At 33.0% G+C, this 21,451-nt stretch overlaps 1 protein-coding gene and 1 long non-coding RNA gene across 2 annotated transcripts in view; both read left to right on the top strand.

Moving 5' to 3' along the window:
- LOC107516241 overlaps nt 1-14,908 on the top strand; it is a 600,835-nt gene extending 585,927 nt beyond the window's left edge. Inside the window, exon 6 of the long non-coding RNA XR_001598236.2 lies at nt 14,735-14,908. This is a non-coding gene — a long non-coding RNA (uncharacterized LOC107516241). The remainder of the gene's footprint in view (nt 1-14,734) is intronic.
- A 5,461-nt stretch (nt 14,909-20,369) lies between these two features.
- Nucleotides 20,370-20,896, top strand: LOC107516225 (chromatin accessibility complex protein 1-like). Its single transcript, XM_036234397.1, has one exon. The coding sequence runs from the start codon at nt 20,370-20,372 to the stop codon at nt 20,757-20,759; it is 390 nt and encodes a 129-aa protein (XP_036090290.1). The 3' UTR covers nt 20,760-20,896.
- The last annotated feature ends 555 nt before the right edge of the window (nt 20,897-21,451 follow it).

The following is a 21,451-nucleotide window of genomic DNA, read 5'->3' as shown; positions in this document are numbered from 1 at the left end:
ATCTGGTAATTTTTGTTACCTTCAGTTGTGGAGCAAGATGATCATAGGTTGGACTAAGAATGATTTATTTTTCTAACTCTACAGTATATGGCATTGTGTGATATAGAAGTCTATTTGTGATGATTTTATTTGTATCATTTTTAAATGTAATTCATTGGTCTTTCCCTATGGCTCTGACTATTTATGCACCTGTTGCCGTGGTTTTAAGACCTGGAGGACACATAACTTTTCTCTTATATTTGTCCACATTTTATATCAGTGGTTGCCTCTAGATAAACATATATACCCCCTTTCTCTATAAGGTACTAAAACATTTAGGCCGGAACTGCTCCTTTGTTCGCCACTTGCTTGTGAAGAACTGTGATGAGTATTTTACAGGTCGATATTTCCCCAGCTATAAAACTAAATAGTAGAGATGCAGCATCTATTAGAGAAAAGTGAAGGAAAGCATCCTCACATAATCCCCTAACATTAAGGCTGCCACAAATATTTGTTTGATTACACAGAAACACGCCCACCCACACATATCAGTAGAATACCCAAGACTACACATATAATTACATAATTTGTGGACCCAGTAAAAAATGAAAGGAAGGATGAAAAGTAGTGTCGTCTTGTTTGAATTTTTATTTCCTTGATTACTCATGAGATTAAGTCAGTTTTCACATTTGATTAATATTTGTGTTCTTTAACTTGCCTGTTTATGTCCCTTGTACATTCTTATATTGTAATAGTCTTTCTATTTTTGATTTATGTGGGCTCGAAACATTATAAATACTGTTCGTCTTACTTATATTACAAGTATTTCCCATTGTCATTTATCTTTTAGTTGTGTTTTTTTCTTTCTAGTACAAAGGTGTCATTTTCTGATTGTAAGAGTTATGTGGATTATTAGTGTGGAAAATCTGGACAATAAATGAAGCACAAAGTAGAAAAAGAAAGAGAGGGAGAGAGAGAGAGAGAGGGAGGGAGGGAGGGAAGGAAGGAAGGAAGGAAGGAAGGAAGGAAGGAAGGAAGGAAGGAAGGAAGGAAGAAAAAGAATTGCCAGTGCGTCATCAGGGAAACAAAATAAAAGCCCTAAAAAAATACATAGCTTAACCTACCTTGTAAGAAACCATAGCCATGAATTAGGTCTTTAACAATTTATTATCTCAAACCCTATCCTTCGCCTTTCCATTTTATTTTTCCTAGGCTACAAGTCACATTATTTATTTTTAACTCTTTCAAATCTTTAGAGAGTAAATAAGTTTGCATAACATTCACTATCTAGGTGATAAAAACCGACCAGGATTCATGTGCGTGCTCACATACACATTTAGCATGGATGGATATGAGACTCTGAAAATGAGAGCTTAAAGTGGATCAGTGTTATACAAGGCCCCTCTGCAGAACTGTACCGGCATTATGTCATTGATCCTGTAATTCAAACCCACCCTTTTATACTCAGGTTTGTGATACCTGGGCTGATACTCTGCAATCCGTGTTCCTCCTTTGCTGGCTGCTCTATGTTAGACTTTGGCAATAGGGGGTGCTAGAGGGAGGCTGCAAAGACAAGGGAGGGAGTAAGACAGGACCTCCCCCTTCCAGGTGATTTCCTGCTGGTTTATTTCTGCTTGCAGTTCCTGTGATCACCACGCCGCCACGCTTCTTCAGTTCAGCAGAAGCAGTTTCCTTCCGTACCAGCGAGGGAATTCAGTTTTCAATTTTTCCAACACTTACAGAAATAGCTTCTCTGTACCCCTTTTCAGAGAGGGGGTCTTGGACCTTCAGGACCCCCGTCCCCTGCTCAGAGACATCAGCTCCAGCTTCGCAGTGCCCTCAGAGGTAAGAAGCCAAGTTCTACAGGCCCTTCCTTTAAATGCCTAAGTTTTAACAATCGGCCTTTTCTCTTCTTTCCTTAATGCCAGGGATAGGAGCTTCTGCCAGCATCATAAGCTCTAGCATAACTTAGTGTTTGTGTTTTTGTCTCATAGCAGGTAACCTCCTTCTTATTAACAAAACATTAGCATAATGCATTTCTTCATTTAAATAGTTCGTGTGACTTCTTTCTCCTGTTTGTTTCTAGAAGCCCATATTGATAAACATCACACCTTTTTCCTCAAATCACTTGAATTCTCCGGCCATTTTTCCTGTGCCATTCTCATTTGGCCAAGCTCTATTGTGGTTTTTATGCTGATAAACGACTCTACCAATCTGTAATCAACTGCTGATTTTTTTCCCGTTTCTTTAACCATCGTCTTGAAAGCGTGTAAAGCCACAGTAAGCATCACATTTTATCGTGCAGCAGAGAATTTTTCTTTACCCTTTCTTTCACTGCCAGCAATGTCACTGTAATATCTTTTGTCGACATTACGAGTTGAAACTCTTATCAAAACACTCAAAATTAAGAGCAAGAAAAAGCAGCCGCAGTGAAGGACGCATACAGAGAACACATGATCAGAAGACAATGAATATTAGATGACCAATGTATAAAAGAGCAAAATGATTTTGGATGGTGATGGAATCAAGGATAACTTTAGCAAGTAGATAGAGAGCAAAATCAACCCTAAGTAAAAGTAGGGGCAGGAAGAGATTGGGGCGAGTTTTGCTATTATATACAGTTAATATTCTATCGCTACTTTGGTTTTAGGTGCAGTAAAACTGGGGTTTTATAACCAGGAAATTGAGCACAAGTTCTTTTGAAACCATTGTGTGTGAGAGGTATATTGAGCCCTCAAGCAGAGATGTTTAATTTGGCATTAAAACATAGATTTCTGGGGCTCAGGACAGGGGTCAGAAATGATGATAAATGCACATATTCATTTCATCACTTGTTAACTGAACATAGTTATACCAAATGACTACAAATAGTATATAAAGTATTTCTCATACTGATTTCCAATGCCGTGCCTAAAAGAAACCGTTAGATTGGTTCTGCTATCGGTGTGGTCTGAGCTTGTCTCTCCTTGCCCACACTTGCTGCTTTTCCTCACAGGTGTATCATACTATTTTCATTGATATCAGCCTATTTGGCATTTTTATTTCATTGAGACAGACCACTGTTTTACTTACATAAAGAACAACAACAACAAAATATATCAATTTCTTTAAGTTGAATGGTTACTAATAGTGTCATCAAAGAGATATTTCTTCTGTGAATGTATGATTTAAATTTTTATTATTTGAGTTTTAGATTTTATTTGTTTTGTGGGATCAGCTGGGCTATAGAATAACCACGTCTCATTTGTGCTTCTGGGTCTTCCCATGCTGAATTAAAGAGTAAGATTACAAGCACGTCCAGTGCATGAGAAAGCAACTTCCTGACTGAATCTTAACTGAAAATCAGTTTATTAGTGACCAGGAATATGAAAATCACAATATCTGTTTCATTGTTTAAATTCCACGTGTGCCATGGTCCTGTATCTTGCTACGGAATCGCTGCACATAGTAAAATGTGGGTTCTGTTATCCACAGATCCAGACCAAATAAGTCACAGCAGAAGTTAAGCAAATTTCCAAGGTGATAGTGAATTTGTAGAGCTCATTCATCACTGAGAATGATCACAGTTCAAACATTTAGATAGGACATTCTACTTCTAGCTTCTGAAAAGAGGAAATCTGAAACAATTTCTTGACAATGTAGGAGAGCTAATAGGCTCTCTGATTAAAAAAAAAGAAAAAAGAAAAAAAAAGGATGTGTTGTTTCCTTAAAGCAGCTTCTGTATAATACTTTTTCTTTACCCACTCCTCTTAGTGGTAAGTTAAAATTTTTAAATCTTGGACCTAATCATGAAATGCACACATGTACACATCCTAACTCCATCATGAAGACACACTTTCATAGATGTTGATTTAATTATACAATTTAAAGAACTTTCTTTTCGCTTTTATTAATTAGAATTTTAATAATTGGCAGTAGACAATAAACTTTATGTCTAGTCTAACTTTCTTTAAAAATCAGGACACTTTGAACACGAGATTGCTTGTATTTGAAAAAATTGATTCACAGCTGTAAAAATGGACTTAATTTCTTAAGAATTCTTTGCATTTGTCAAAACAATAAGGAAACTAAAGAAAGCCATATAATATATAATGTGCTGTGCTTGCATTTATTTTATTAAAATAAATGTCAAAACACTATTAACTAGGATATCATGTTTTATTTTAAAACCAAATAATTATAAATCAAATAGTTTATTGAGTGGAGCACATTGTAGTTTTCATACAGTAATACTTAGAGGCTACAGTGGGACGAGAATCTTTAGTTAAACATCCTTTCTCTGTGGGTGTGTGTAAAAATATAAATAAAAATACTTTCATGCATTTCAGTATAATGGATATAGAAGCTCTGATATTTATAGATCCCTGGGTAATATCGACACAGCACACTTGCATCTTTGGAACTTTTTAAAACTTTGCTCTTTATTTATAATAGTTTTGCAATGTGTTGACCTATTTCTTTCAGATTGTAAATGTCTGATCCTTGAAATATTCTGTTGAAAATAATAGAAGGCTTTCAAATCCCCAGGTTATCCTATTGCAAGAAAGATAACCTCTCTTTTCTCTTAAATTGTTATTTACTCTTATTTGATATCATTTATCTCCTCTGCTCAGTGTTCTGACAATTTTGCCATTCTGCCATGTTCATATTACTTTTTACTAAGGTGCAATGTTGGGGAGTAAAGTACCATTTTATTATCTTTGATTTGTTTAAAATAATATAAATATTAAATATAAAATTATTATAACATGTCTAAACTGTTTCAGAGTATATTTTATATTATTTTGAAGGATGTATCTAGAATTGAAAAATAAAGAAAACACAAAGTCAATAATTATAAATCTTATTTGCAAATATAGGATATCTAGTAGTTTTTAAGAAATCATTTACTTAAAAATGTCACATTAAAATCCTTTTTTAATAAGGCAAATAGTCATTAGTTAAGTTTCTAGTAAATATACTATAGTGGTTATAGAAACTATCGTTAATGTAAAGAAGAAAGTATTAAAATACATGGTCTGTCCCCAAAGGCTTTTCACAAATGTGAAAATATTTAAATATGCATTCTTCAAATGCAATTATTATAATTAGAATATCTTAATGAATAGGCCCGTGAATTCTGCCTAACTTTCTAAATATTCACCTTTCTGTGTTTTGTTTTTACAAATCACTACAGACTTTCCTAAAATTTTTGTCATTGGTTTTGGCTCAGTGTCAGTTATGTTCTGTGCTTGTAGAAATCAGCTACATAAACAGATGCTAAACTCTGGAGTTCTCAGTTCAGAACTCATACACACAGATGAATCCCACTACCTGAGCTTGGTAAGAGTCTAATGAGGAGAGTACACGTGAGAGGACCAGATAGTCATAAAGATGTATATTAAAAAAAAGTTTCTAAAAGCCATAATCTTATATTTTTGTTAAAAAAATTTATGTATTATACAATTTTTTGAAAATAAAAAACTGATTATACAGGAAAAATTCCCAACACTTCCATACCACATCAATAATAAATGTGTTAATATATTCTAAAATGAATTATATTCTGATAATCATGTTAGAAAAATTCTTAAATGTCATGGCCCCAATTGCTTTGTCTCATGTGACATGTTACTCAGTTATAAGTTTTGGTACAGATAGAGAACACGCATTTCACACAAAGTCCATTTATCAATGCATGAACTATCTGCATTGTAAATTATCTGCATGGATTGAGAGTTTTCCTTCTGTAGCCAGACATCTGGCTGTTCTGTATTAAGAATTACCTACATGATATCACCTTAAAAGATGGTGACTCCAGTAAGCAGAATATTAAAATAACCCCCCAATGAGCGTGGGCTTTATATAATCTACTCTTTGAGTGTGAATGAACCACTGAATATGATATTGGTCCTGTGATTATGTTACATTGCATAGCAGAGTTGACTTTAAGAAAGGAAGGTTATCTGGGTGAGCCTAACATCATAATTACATGAGCTCTTTGAAAGCACTGTTTTCTCCTACTGATAGCAAATACATATATATATACATGTGTGTGTATATGTGTGTGTGTGTGTATACACGCACACACACACACACATATACACACACGCACACACACATACGTAAAACCATTATTACCTTATGGAAAAGAAAATATTTTAAGCCATTTAATGTTACATTCTTTAACTATTATGACTTATGTGTGTAGGACATTCTGTCATTTACAGCATACAGTCCCAGTATTGTAGCTCATAAATGTTTATGATATCTAATCTACATTCGCCATAGAATCTAGGGAAAAATCTGCAAAAATAACTGATGATTATAAAATATTTGTATCAGCTATTATGAAAGGGATATGACAGATATGTATTTCAAATGTGAGTATTCATACACAGTTTCGACATATACACTTACAGAAAAATCTTAATAAAATTTTAAAGTTTAAAATTTTTATATGCCATAGATGATAAACTCACATGATAAAAGGATATACATGTTTATGTGAATATTATATATATATAAATATATATTAAATAAAAAAGAAGTCTCTAATTAACTTTCCCAACTTTTCTATCTAATTTCCTGTTGAGAATTATGTTCCTCTTCTTCACTAAGTATTGCCAGGTTGACAGCCGCCTCTTCCGCTGTCTTTCTGTTGCTGTGATATATACTGGCATTCAGTAGCTCTTACCTGCAGAATTGATGATACCGTTACTCAGGATTTTGTGGAAGCTTTTAGGTTATAAGCTACATGGGAAAGATGAATCTACCCAGTCTATTTCCTCACTGCATGTTTTTATAACTGTAAAAGTCATCACGCTCTTCAAGAGGCCGTGTTCTTTACGGAGTCTGGTTTGACAAGCCTGAGAACATTTTCTATGATATTTGGTTCCTGCTTTTGGGGACTGAGGTGAACTTTTAATGGTTTTGATAGTTTTTCTTTCCTTTCTCTTTGGCAATATGTTTATGGTCAATCTAATTCTAAAGTGCTTTTATTTTATTTTGTGAATGTTATTCTATTATGAAAATTTCTTTACTTTGAGAGATTCTTAATATTTTCCAAATATTTGTACAATAGTCATAACATTTGTAATCACGTTACTCTTTCTCTTCAATAAACCTTGCGTTGGTGTGGAATTGATAACAGTGGGCTTGAGATTTCCTGCTTTATTATTTTTATCTGTATTTCCTCTTACATTGAAAAAGTTGTTTAATAGTCTGAAATATTAGATTAGCACATGTTGTGTTAAAAACTATTTTTCTATTTACTTGTTCTTTCTTACTTTGTTTATTGCACCGTTTTCTGCATTAAATCTTACCATTTCTCCTTTCTTCACTCAATGTCATAACGATACTACAAATGCACTTTATATTCTGATTATATCATCTTTCCAAATTATTACATGACCTTCGTCTTTTCTATTGTATCTGTTGAGCAGTCATTCAGAAATCTTTGCTCTATATGGCATCAATACAGATCAAAGGCTGATTATTATTATTAATTATTACTTTATCAAATATGTAGAGTTCTTTACAGTGATTCTGCCCAATTTATGTAATCCCATTGTCTTTTATAATTCTTGAATGAAATTATTGACCTCTATTCAGGCCATTTAGATACTTCCTAAACCAATCAAATTTCTTCGTTTTGCCCTGATTCGCACTATGGCCAGCCCTTCGTCTTCAGTGTTCTTTACTTTTTTGTATATTTTACTCATCCGACCACCCAAGAATTCAGAAAACAAACATCGTAAATAATATTTCAGCTCTTTAAAAATTTTTCTGTTTTAATTTCTATACCAAAAGTCTCCTGTCTTCTTATTTTCAAAATCAATTTATTTGTTTGTTTGTTTGTTTGTTCATTCATTCATTTATTTTTTTTATTTTTTATTTTTATTTTTTATTAAACTTATTAGAGTAACATTGATTAATAAAATCATATAGGTTTCAAATATACAATTCAATAATACATCATATGTGTATTGCATTGTGTGTTTACCACCCAAATTTAAATTTTATTCTCTCACCATATATTTGAGTCCCTCCACCTCTGTGTACTTCTCCAAATGCTTCTTTCCCTCTGGTAGTCACTAAACTATTGTCCAAAAATAGATTTATTAAATATAGCTTTTACTGCTTGAAATATATGTGTCTTTGATGTATAATGTTCCATGTTATAGATTTTATTCCATATCTCTACTACCCCCTTTCCTCCACCCTATCAGCAACTGTGAGTCAGTGAAAGTCATCTACACTTTGTGCATCTCTGTTACCAGAACAAAGCAAGGGAGAAAGCCATATATTCTGAAATAAATACCGAATCATATATATTTAAAATCCTAGAAAGTCTACACTGTTGTGTAACTTTATAGAGTTGACTACAAATCATAAAAATCAATAAATGGCTTCTGAAAGGCTATTCATCTAAATCCACATATAATGAATTCGTTAAAATATTTTTGAAAAGTACTTTGAATTTGCAGAGCAGTTATGTCTCCTCTGATTCCAAAACTTCATTTAAAAAATTATTATGATATTTTACAAAAAACAGTCATGAAATTTAAGGATTGCCAAATAAGGTAAATTTAATTCTGAATTTAATAATATTTTTGTTTAGAATTCTCTCAAAGAATGATGCAGTGAGTTGGAGCAACAATGAAGCTTTTCATTCATATTTTAATTTGCCATTGCTCCAGCTTAATGTATAAATGTTTTGTAATGTTATTTTTAATAAAAATATTATTTACCTTGAAAATCTGATTAAATATTTTCCCTGAGGATATTACAAATTATTAGCAGAAAAAATTTTGGTTTATCTTAGTCTGATGGGTAATATTTATATACTAAATCTTAAAGAACATCCTTCTATAATTCCAAAAAAAATGTAATATTTCAATTTATGGAGAGTAATTTCAATTGTAATTTAAAAATACAAGAATTGTATTTATTAGGAAAATCAAAAGTAAGAATACAGGAGTAATTAACTTGGTCAGAGCATGTAATAGCTCTACTTTAGAGAAGAAAACATAAGATACCCTGCCTGTTCCACTAACTTTCAAAATAATAATTATTTACAATTGTTCATGAATTTATGTGTCACATTTAATGATTTTTTTTCTCTTCTGGAATTTTTTTTAACATACCCAATTATTTATTATTTAACTGCCAATAATTACACTATAGACTTTTTATTTCACATTTCTGCACATTTGTGCAAACCAATTTGAGGCTTTGTCATTGATTCAGAATTCTGCATTTAAATATAAAGAAAGTACATGCTATAATGATTGTAATACACCATTTCTTTATTTTAAAAGTGAGTGAGAATGCAAGATGTATTAGAAGATTTCTATGCAGTCAGTAATGAGTATAACTATATTTCACAGTTTTTCTGTGTATATAAAAATTATTTAAAATTTCTATTGTTGCCTATGCAAAAGTATTGACATGGTTATATGATTGTTTAAAGGACAGATTTTTATAAAAAGCATGTTATTTAAATATAAATGAAAAACACTCTATTGAACTACTAATTAGAATGTCCATCATTATACATATATTTGCTTCCATATATACCAAAAATTGTCCTTCTATTAAAATATACACATACATATATTAAATGTTTAAATAAAAAGTTTAAAGGATAAAAATAAACATTAATATTTATGCTTGCTTTTAATGTCACTCACATATAATAGTTGATATAAACTAAAGCAATAAGAATGATTAGTGTTATATTATTTTAATAAGTGCAATCTTTATAATGTATAAACTACTTGAAAGTTTTTTTTTTTTTGTGAGAGTGAATTGTATTGTTTGAATACATTTTCAAAGACAAAATCTCCTTGGAAATCTGAATTTGATGCACTTTAGTAATCATAGAACTGAAGGAAGAAAAAAATCAGCCTGAGGACCTCTGTTCAGAGTAACACTGCTGAACAGAATAGCATTTTGCTGTAATTTAATTTTCTATGAGAATACTCTTAATTGCTTCTTATTATTACTAATATATACATTTATAATATGTAAAACATAAAATGAAAATCTCATTAGATCAGCAGTTACTGATTTCTATCAGATTTTCTCTAGTATGCATTCTAACAGTATATTTTTCTCTGGATCTTGACATAGACTTTATTTCAATCCTAAAACATTACATATTTTAGCAGGAGTTTAAAATAGTTATCTTCCAGTTAGGATGTGCAGGCAGTGATGGATGCAAGTGGGTTCCCTGGGGACCTTGTTAGAGAAAATCACTCATATGTTCAGTGAGCATTTGAACAAATGAACCTGCTATTCTACCTAATGCTAGTGTACCTCCTTGATATGTGGTCACTGTGTGTGACAGTTGATGCTGTCACTAAGTTTATAGGCATAACTCAAGTCATAAAAGCTGCACATTAATGCTTCTCTAAGACGTTACCAATAAACAAGACAAATAAATGAAAAATTCTCATCTAGGAACTCAGAAATAAATGCCTGTCCATCGTTGAAGAACTTAAGACAATGTCATATATAAATAATGATATAGTGTGAGGCCACTGTGGAAAGCCTCAGCTGGGCATGCTTCCTGGATAGATTTTATTTTTCGCGCAACAGGTGTTTCATTGCAGGGCTTTGTTTCTGTAGGTAGAACTATCTAATCATTTGAGAGCATGGATCAATTAATGGCTTGTGTAAAGCTTCCAAAAATAACTTTAACCTGGTCTTCATTACCTAAAATGAAGCATTTAGATTGATTTCCAAAAACAGAAATGATTCTACTAAAGATTGCAGAAGACACCTCTGTGGATTAAGCCTAGTGGTGGTTGCTTAGATATTTAAAATAAAAACTGAAAAAAAAAAAAATGAAGTCCTACCATTTGCAGTGAGTGAAATAAATCAGACAGAGAATGATAAATACCATATGATTGCACTTATATACATATCTAAAGAACAAAAAGAACAAACTAATCAAAAATGACTCACAAATGCAGTGGACAATTTGGTGATTACAGGGGAGGGTGTGGAGGGGCTGGGAAAATGGGGTGAAGGGGTAAAGAAATACAAATTAGTAGTTGATAGTTGGGCATGGGGATGGGGAGCACGGCAGAGGGAATGTAGTTAGCATCAATATGATGGCAAGGTGGAGGGCCAGGGAAGGGAGGGAGCAGTTGGGGGGCTTGTTTTATGATGTCTAACCAATGTACTGTACACTTGAAACTATATAAATATTTTTTTTAAAAAAACTGAAAGTAATAATAGGGTCGATACAAAGAACTTTTATTTTTTTTAAATGTTTCTAGTGGTTATATGGGTATTCACTTTTAGATTATTTAGATGTGCAATTGTGATTCTCTTTTTGGATGTGTTGAATACATGGGAAAACCTTAAAATCATTTACCAGTGGACGTTATTAACTCAAGTTATATCTAAGAGGATTACATGTCTAAACCTTTTCAATTTAGCTTTAATTATATTTATAGAGTATAATATGTGAATGTTTTAATGCAAATATTAGGTTTAGTATAAATTCTCTCATTTGTAGTCTTTATATTGAATCATGTTAAGTAAGCAAAGGTTAATAGTAACTTTTCTCAGTACTTCTACATTAAAATTAATATAGTAAGCCAATATGGCGATTCAAATTAGTATGAATTTATACTGTATGATGTAAACAATGATATATGCAACGAAAAGTACATAAAATAGTTGTATTTGTGAATACATTTCATGTAACAAGTGATGGTATTGGTGACTGATTAGTTTTAGAGAAAATGTGGTTGGGAAATGTAGTTGAAGATTTATGTTTCTATTCCAGCATTTTATTGAGAAAGAAAAAAAAAAAAGCATTAAACTACATTATACTTTAAACAGCCATTTAAAGGAGGAGAACTTACCTTGCTGTCACTTTTGAATGTTATTATTGAATAGCCCATGTGAAAAACATTCTATGTACTTTCTTGGGCAATATTAGATATCACTCATTATTGTTGAATTTTAACATGGTGAAAGACAATTCTTTGTAGTATGTTTTTACTTCTTAATGCATTTGGTGCTTTAGAAAGAGTGTGAGCAGACAAGATACATATTTGCTGAAAAATAAAAATTTCTTAAAACATTTTTTTCCAAAGTGATGTACAGGCAGCAAGACATTTCAACTAATGGCTAAATGAGGTTTTAAACTATCACAAATATTTCAATTCCACTACAGACTTTCCATACCAATAAATATTGTCTTTAGTTTTTGCATATCACAATAGTTATTTAATATAGTATTTACAAAGACTTTACAATTTTTTTTGCCAGACATTCTCTTTATCTAAATGAGTCAATCCTCTCAGTTTGAATTTTCAGTTAAGATGAGGGAGAGAAGGAATACAAAGAGAAAAAGACAATAAATAAAACTTTTTCTGGACTGTCATTGTAACATGGGACAGGTAGATAATTCTGTTTTCTGATGCTTCTGCATAACTTCTGTGCCCGTTTAATAGTCTTTCTTTAAATTCTGCAGGGTAATAGTAACTACTCTTTCCCAGTGTGTGCTATTTAATCTGTTTCTACATTCCTGTAAAGATAAAAGGCATGCATCCATTTTAGAGCATATGTGAGAAAATGTACACAATTATATGAACGAAAAAACGTAACCCATTTTCCAAAAACAAATATATATACTATGTTAAATTTCATCCATTTATTTTTTGAATTTTTACATAATTAAGATGATGAAATATATGATTTAGAGTGACATTATTTTATAGAAATAAAAACAAGCATTTTCCACTTCATTTTTATTCACTAAATACTATTATTTTAATAAGGTATTTCATAATTATTTAATGTTTATTCTTGACATTTATATTTTTTACATGTTATTCTCAATGCCTATATAATTTTATATCTTTTTAAAATATTATTTAAAATATCACAAGTAGAATAATTAGTGGGTTAAATGATGAGAAGCTATTAGAGACTTCTTATACACATTGCTAAATTATTTTCAAAGAAAGTTTAGCAATTTAATGCCTCAAATATTTTATAGGCATACTTATTTAAGTGTATAATGTCTAACATTGGATATTATTTTATTATAAAAATCATTCAAATCTATAAATAAAAAAATCCATCTCCTTGTTTTGAATTTCATTTGTCTGATGACCATTGGGCTCGCTGTATTACGAATATATGTTGGTAATTTTTAAATATTTTTTGTACATTTTTCAGTTTACTATAGTGATTTAAAGTTTGATTTTGGAGTCAAATAAATGTTAGTTTTATGTAGCTACTTACTAATTATATAAGCTTAGGCAACTTCCTTTTCTAAACCTCAGCTATATAATAAGGGCATAAGGGAGGGTGGTTTATAATACTGAAGTTGTAGAGTTTTTTTGAAAAGGATATTTCATTCAATGAATATGTATCAGTCTCTAGAATGGAACATTGACTGTTCTATGTTGAGAACAGGACCCATAGCAGACTTAGCAGTATCTGGTTCTAGAAATCCCAGCAATGGTGCCCAGACTCTGCCATCCTGAAAGGCTATAGAGATGGAAGGTGAGGTGGCAGGGTTTGCTGGCAAAACTGCCATAGTCAAAACGGATTGAGAGAAAGGACAGAAGTCATCAGGGCACACACTTTGTACTCTTGCTGCATGCAGGGTCATTCCTATGCCCACCCCGCCTCCAGGCGTAGTGAGATGGAAAAGCAGTTCTGGAGAGTGACAGCGCCTGGTCTCTGCTCTGCAGCTGGGCTCTTCTTGACCCCTAAACACAGTAGGCTCAGCCTTTTGCTGCCTCGGACAAGAGTGCATTGAAAGGGTTAATGAGGGAGACTGGAGTTTGTCCCTGGAAGTTTCTGGCTTGTGAAAAAAGAGAGAAAACTCTCTGTGTCCTATATGATTACTCAAGGTCAGGAAAGCCTCTGCACAACCGAGAGGTAGGTAATAAGGAGGCTTCGTATCACTCGCCAAGGAGACAATTGATTGAACCACATCTCAATTTTCTGCCCACCTTAAAGGGCACAGAGGCTGACCTCAGTGGTGACTGACACCTATCACAGGAAGTGAGCGTTACAGGGCTATTGGGTGAGCTGCAGGGTTAAGTGAGGCTTCTCTCTACCACAGCATTGTGGCCCAAAGTATTTTTAGTGATGGAAAGGACTGGAATAAATCAAAACCTAAGGCAACCACACTCACCATTTCAACAGAGATATGATGGGAGCAGACAGAGCCAGAACAAATCAGGAAGTTTTTTTTTTTTTTTTTCATTTATTTGTAACAGTGGCCCGATAACATCCGCTTCCTCCCTGCCAGCTGCCCCCTTCCTGCCTCCCAACGCCAAATAAGTTAGATGTGGATGTGGAAGGCAAGGCGATATTCTGAACCAAACTGCCTTCTTGCACTGTGTCATGGTGTTGGAAACGAAAAGCAAGAGAAGAGTGTAGTCACTGTCCCCACATCAGGTCTCCAGGACTAGACCTGGGACCTGCTTTCATAGAGGGAAGAAAATAAGATGCAAATGATCAAGTGTGAGATTTTATGCTTGAGCCCAAGTGAGGCCTAATAACTAAAAGTGAACAGAAATCACTGGTGTTGGATAAAGATGTTATTAAGGGTGTTGAAAAACAGCTATTATAGAATATTTATAATTATTGATGAAAAATACGTTATTTAGAATTTATTTCCACTGAATTTATATTATTCAGTAAATCAATTTTATATTTACTGTTCCAAAAGAAGTTTTCAGTACAGAATGGATGCTAAACAAATTCCCTGTTTGCTATGGTGTTACAGGCGTGTGTGTGAATTCTGTTGACAACCATGAAGTTCATTTATAGAGGACCCTGAGCTCCAGAGAATGACACTGTCTGGCTTGCATCTTGATTGACAGCCACCTTTTGAGATCCTCAGCAGTGGACCCCGCTCAATCCTGCCCACACGCTCAACCAGTGGAAACTGTGAGTTAAGAAATGGATTTTGTTTTAAGCAGCTAAATTTGCAGTAGTTTGTTACACAGCATAGAAAACAAATGCATTAAAGTATTACGAAAGTCAAAAACTATTTTAGGGAAAAAGAAAATTAATTATTTTGCAAGTTGCTAAGAGGACAAAGGTGGTTGGGCTTGACAAATCATCGTTGCTTAGTGATTTCTACTGTGGACCTCACTGATGAATTTAACTATCTGGTGGATTACGGGGGTGCATGGTAGTTTGGGTGGGTCGAAGAGGGAGCAGGAGAAGAGTTTAATGGTAAACATGGAGTAAACTTGTAAAGTTTCACTCCAAAAAGAAGGTGAGATTCAAGGAGATCGCTAACTGGGAAAGTGAGCTGGAGAGCTACATTATGTTTTAAGGTTGTCAATATGCTCATTTTTTTAAAATTAATTAATTAATTATTTTTATGGTGAGTTGGTTAACAAAATCCATTTACCCCCTCTCATCTGGTAACCACTAGTCTACTGTCCATGTCTATGAGTCTCTGTTTCTGATGTTTGTTTGTTGCTTTTAGGTTTGTATCCCACATATAAGTGATATCATGTGATTTTTGACTTTTTCTGTGTGGCTTATTTCGCTTAGCATGATTTTCTCGAGATCCATCCATGTTGTCGCAAATGGCGGAATTTCATCTCTTCTTATGGCTGAGTAATGTTCCATCGTATATATGTACCCCAGCTTCTTTATCCAATCATCTATCATAGGACACTTCAAATATGAAAAGATGTTCAACATCGCTAGCTATTAGGGAAATATACTCTTTTTTAAACACAAGTGACTTGGAGATTTTTAAAGATTCTTTAGAGATTTAACTGAGCAGTGAATGAGGAAGAGTGAGGTGATCCCCACCATAGCTTCGCCTTCGTACTGAATGTCTTATTCAATCTAATATTGTCAGTGATTACTCAATTAACGATAAACCTCTGAGAATAAAATTTGCAAATACAAAATAAACTTCTCTTTATTATTCTTTTAGGAAGGTGCATTATTTGTATAGTTTTGCTTTTTATGTGCGTATAGGGATAGAATTTTGTTCAAGGGTCTACCATGATGAATTCACTTTTTAATCTGTGTGTGTAGCTACGTATACTTAATGATGTCACTAAAATGTTGCATTGCCCTCTGTCCAGGCTGCCCCAAAATATATATTTTAGAAATTCAAATATTTTAATCAGTATGTGGCACGTTTGTTTGTTTGTTTGTTTGTTTGTTTTTTTCTCTTGGCTTTTTGTGACTTCGCTTCAGGTAAGGCACTTTTTCTTTATCAATTACTTACCTTTCAAAATAGAAATGCATAGAATATAATTCTGAAGGAATTTATCACATTTTCAGTAACAAACATTTAGACATTAGTAGCATGACAAAGTGATAACCTATACGTTAAGGGTTATTTAAGGCTTTATGAGGTTAGAGTACATATTTTTACACTGAACCCACAGGCCTCAAATACTTTTACCTCCACACATATTGAGAAATGTATATTGAGCCTTCGAGGATATTTTTCCCTCCAGTAATTATTTCTGTAAAAAATAATTATTTGCATGGATGGAATTTTTGTAGCCTGTAATAAATAGTGATTTATAATAATTCAGAAAATTATGGTAATCATAAGAACAAATAAAGATATTTGATATTTTCATGAAATAAAGACCTATGTTAATATAAAGAGAATTAAATGGAGAAACACAATTTCTATATGTTTGTCCTATCAAAGAAGTAATAGAGGAAAGAATGTGAATGATCTTTATGAATATGTTCTAATACACATGCACATTAAATAACTAGAGAAAACTTCCTGAAATAATTGTTATTTAGGATGCAAAAGGTAAAACCTGAAAAACATGTAGAACTGATGTGTGAGCTTACAAGATATTGGGCTAGAATGTTCAATGACTGTTGCTTTAGTGTCTTTTTTCGTTAAAAATTTAAGCCTCATATAATGTCACTAAAAATGTGACACGTCCCTTCTGCCTAATTAATTGTTAGATGTCATATAGCTTGCTTATTAAGATTTTTAGTTTTCCGTATCAGCAGAATATGAAAAGTTATGCTTCACTGCACCGCTTAATGTTATGTGCCAAGAACTAGGAAAAGATAGTTAAAATATACCCTTACTATGATATTTGTTCAAGTAGGAAATGCTATGAAATCAGACCCAACAAAGGACGTGTCACAGTTTGATGTTATTAATATTTGGACAAATGTAAGCAGGAGTGTTCTTGGAGCTGAGAGAAATGCTTAGTCCAGACAGATGGCATAGCTTACTTCAGCATTTGGGACTTCCAAAGATAGGCTACTAAGATTTTTTTTTTTTTCTTTTTAATAAAATGATGCTGAAGGGTACCTCAAGGTCTGGGAGATGTAAAATCAAACTGTCCTATGTGTTATTATTAATACTGTTGTAATACACACACACACACACATACACACACACACACTCACACACATACACACTCACACACACACACTCACACACACACACTCACACACACACAGACTTCCATTGGTTGTGCTGGTTTCTGAGAAATGGACAGCTAATATTAGGCTTTAGTATGAGAGTTAAATTTAATTTGCTGTGACCCCTAGACATACACAATGTTTGAAAATCCATGAGTGGCAGCTGAGCTGCCACTAGAAACATAGAAAATGATTTTTAAAATTTCAGAACCGTTTATAGCAAAACTGCAGTTATTAGTAATAAAATACAATTATTAGAGATACGTAATTTGTTAATTGCTTTCGTGAACTTCTGTTTGTCAGTATAAGTACCAGATGCATTACTGTGTTTCGTTTATATATTTACTTTCAGTGTTTGGAGTTATTTTTTTTTAATGTATTTAACTCATCTTTTATAACTTAATGGGGTAGGTATGGGCACTTAGCCAAGCATCTTAGGCTTGAGTCACTACTCACCATCTGATAACTTTGAATTGGATACTCAAAATCCCAGCGTCTCAGGACTTTAAGTGTTAAATCAGAGACAGTAATAGCATGTACTTCATGGCGTTATTGCAAAGATTTAGTACTTTAATATATGTGATATACTTAGAACTGTGATTGGTAGATACTAAGTGCTTTATAGATATTAGTTTTAAATATTGGGCCTAATGAAAATTCTTATGCCCTTCCTTAGGCAACATATCTTCTGGAATGCTTTATCCATACTCTGATCATCTAAATATTTTTTATGTCATGGTTATAGATACATAAGTCAAAAATATTTAATAAGTGCCTATTCTGTGCCAGATTCAGATATTGTCAGTGAATGATTTTATCAGATCTGTTGTGTTTGGACCCATGAATCATGATCTTCTTGTATCTACTCAATATTAATTATGTGGAGATTTATTTCAGAGGAAAGTTTTAACAACATTTACTAGGTGTTTTAGAAGTACAGATTTTTTTGTAACTTTTAAGTATATGAATGTTATTTAAAATCAATTGAAAAATAACTAGCCAAACTTAATAAAATATTTAATATGGTAATATATTCAATTTTAAAAGAATATGTATTGGCCAATATTCGTCAAACTAAATTAATAAACTACACTTCATTTGTGCAATTTCATTTTGCTTTAAGTACAGGCTTTTCAGTAGAGGTTCTCATGGACCATTTCTAAAACCTATCATTGAACTGATATTTAGCATTCATATGACTTAAGTTTAAAAGAACTTATGCTCAAAAGTCTGAACAGAAAGAGTAAGAATTGAAAGAAGAAGAAAATGCAATAGGTATCAAATTAAAAGTGTGCCAGAATTATGGACTTCTAAAGTCAAGAACTAACTGGAGTTGTAAGTAGAAATTTACAGTTAAATCTCTAACTGAATAAAATATGTCACCTATAGTAGGTTGGTAGAATTCTGTTCATGCAGATCAGAAATTATAATAAATGTAGAGAAGGTCAGTACAATGAAATCACCAGACATATTCGTCTGCCATCCCACCTAGTTTAGAGATGTGTGGCTTACAGATGTTTTTATTTCTTTACCTATCATCATGCTCTTGTGGTTGCATTATTATAGAAACATAAATGTGGAAAATAAGAATGAATTTATGGATCAAGTCTAGGAGTTTGCTTACTACTGTGTGTGCAATCTTTATTTCAAAGAAGAGAACCAAAATTGTACATGCAAGCTAATATAATGATATCTTGAAGCAAAGAGCTATTTTCATAGCACATTACATAATAGACTAGGTGTGAAATTAGTTTTATGGTGAATGGATACCCTGAAGGTTGTTAGCTTTTTATTATGTACTGCTTTTGTACACTGATACATTAGCATTTCTTCCTATAGATAACAAAATTAATATGTTTAAATGAATGACTAATTCTTAAAGTGCACTCACCATTTCTTGTGTACTCAAATACTAATTTGACTTTCATCTTGCAACAATACCCAAAAAGAGTTTTGCTCTGGTTTCAGCCACACATATACCTGCGTAAATTTAAAGAATGAAATAAAAATAGGAAAGATCACATTTTTATTTATTATAGAAAAGCAAACATATATAAGACTGTATAGTTATGAATACCTGGCGGCTTGAATCTAGTTCAATTTTCAAAGAATCTAAAGATGTGAATAAAATTGTGATCAACTCTAACTCAGAATGACAACAATGAACTAGGAACATCTATATGAACTAATTTAGCAGCAAACAGAGGGCTGTGTGTGTGTTTCTTTTTATCCAAATTGAGCTGTTAGTGCATGACAACGGTAATCAAAAAGAGAAAAGAGGAACAGAGTTTAAAAAATGTACTTCTCTTACTTATGGATCTTTTTAGGGCCATTGAATTTAATTTGTCTTTTAATCAAAGATAATGATAGGAACTAGGTAGCATGTAAGTTTTTATTTCTTTTACGATATCATACATGTCAAAGAATTAATGAATTGTCTATAAAATTATAACCAATCCCAATATTTCATATTTGTGTTTTATAAAACCTTACCAAATAAGAATAACGATTAGATATTTTAAATTTTATAATTACCCTTATACTGAAAGATGCTATTATATTCCTAAATTTTATCTTTAAAGTGATCCATTTATATAGGGGAAAAAATCAAATTCTAATTGGTAAGAAATGGATCTGAAAAGAGATAACAGGTGTGCCCCATCATGAGTATATACAATATTGAAAAATAAGGCATCAAATTAAATTCGGCTAGCTCTTGTTTCTCCTGAATGTCATTCGGGTGAAATTTTCTATAAATAAGTCACATATGTGGTCAGGAAAAAACATTTTTTTCCTAAGGTAGTTTTTCCAACATAATGCAAAATCTTTACTATCTTTTCAATTATCTTACTGGGAGATTTTAAAAGTTTGGGGCACTCAGAATATATTTTATCTCATACTAGGTAACCAGAGAATTATTCTAATCCATTCCCAGAGACCTCTGTTTTTGTTCGTTGGAAAAAATTATTCAGGCAAAGATGGACATGGTTCTGGGCAGAAACAAGTACAGGGAGCAGTTCTGGGCATCGCTGCCTCTATCCTGCATCCAGGTCATCATGACGCGCTCCCCTGAGATGCCCAGCATCAACCAGGAGGTGCTGGTGCTCATGGCTAAGGCCAACTTGGTCTTTGCTCAATATCAAGCCACTTATTCCTACAGACCTGGCAATGGAAAAGAAAAGAAAGCATTCACTTACAAAGATTCATCAAATGCCGCAGAGGAACCAGTAACTTCTCAGTTTCTTGCAGATCTATTACCAAAGAAGATATTAGCTAGTCAAGATCTGAAAATGCTTAAGGAGAAGAGGGAAGAAGAAGAGGAGAATGACAACAGTGGTGACAGTGATGATGGCGAAGTGGAATCCTAAACGAAAAAAGAATTGCTTTCAAAGTCAGCCTGGTGAACCCCCGGGGATCAGCACCGAGCGCTCCGAAGTGGGCACAGCTCTGGGAGACATTAGACTTCTCACTTTTCAGAGACTTCAAGTACATCGTGTTCTGTCCTGCCTGGGATAGAGTGTCCAAGGCAGCTGCACTACACCACGAATGGCCAAAAGCCAAAAGGAAAGTAGCCCAGACAACAGCCTTTCTTCGGTGTGCCCACTGGCTAATGGGCGAGTACCAAGATGTCTCTGTCTCGCTTGATTTTAAAATTTATTTTTTAAAAAAATCACTCATTGCATTGGTTATCATCAACGAAGATAGCTACATAGAAGGCAAAGCTAAAGTTTATTGAATTCGTAATTTTATCTGCCACTGGGGTAATCACTTTAGGTGAATTGTCTAGTTTTGTCATCAAAAACTAGAAGAAAATACTATAAGTATTTTTATTTATGTACAAGACAACTGATGATTACTGAAATTAAGTAACTTGCCAAAAGTTACATGACCAGTGTGCGGTAGAAAAATATATGAAAGCTCTTACAGACTGCACTACGCAGCTATGAGTGTAAACTCAAGGTAGGAAGCCCAATGGAAAAGAGAGTGGTGAAGTCGTAAGAACTTAGCAAGTTTCTGCTTTGAGGGCCTCTGATAAAATCGATACTCTCCAGCAGGTGAC

The sequence above is a fragment of the Rousettus aegyptiacus genome, unplaced genomic scaffold (assembly GCF_014176215.1).
Source record: "Rousettus aegyptiacus isolate mRouAeg1 unplaced genomic scaffold, mRouAeg1.p scaffold_m13_p_16, whole genome shotgun sequence".
In the NCBI taxonomy this organism is placed as follows: Eukaryota; Metazoa; Chordata; class Mammalia; order Chiroptera; family Pteropodidae; genus Rousettus; species Rousettus aegyptiacus.
This window is presented reverse-complemented; position numbering and strand designations above follow the sequence as displayed.

What these genes read in the sequence shown, in the direction of transcription:
- LOC107516225 (XM_036234397.1), top strand. Translation starts at nt 20,370, where the DNA reads ATGGACATGGTTCTGGGCAGAAACAAGTACAGGGAGCAGTTCTGGGCA.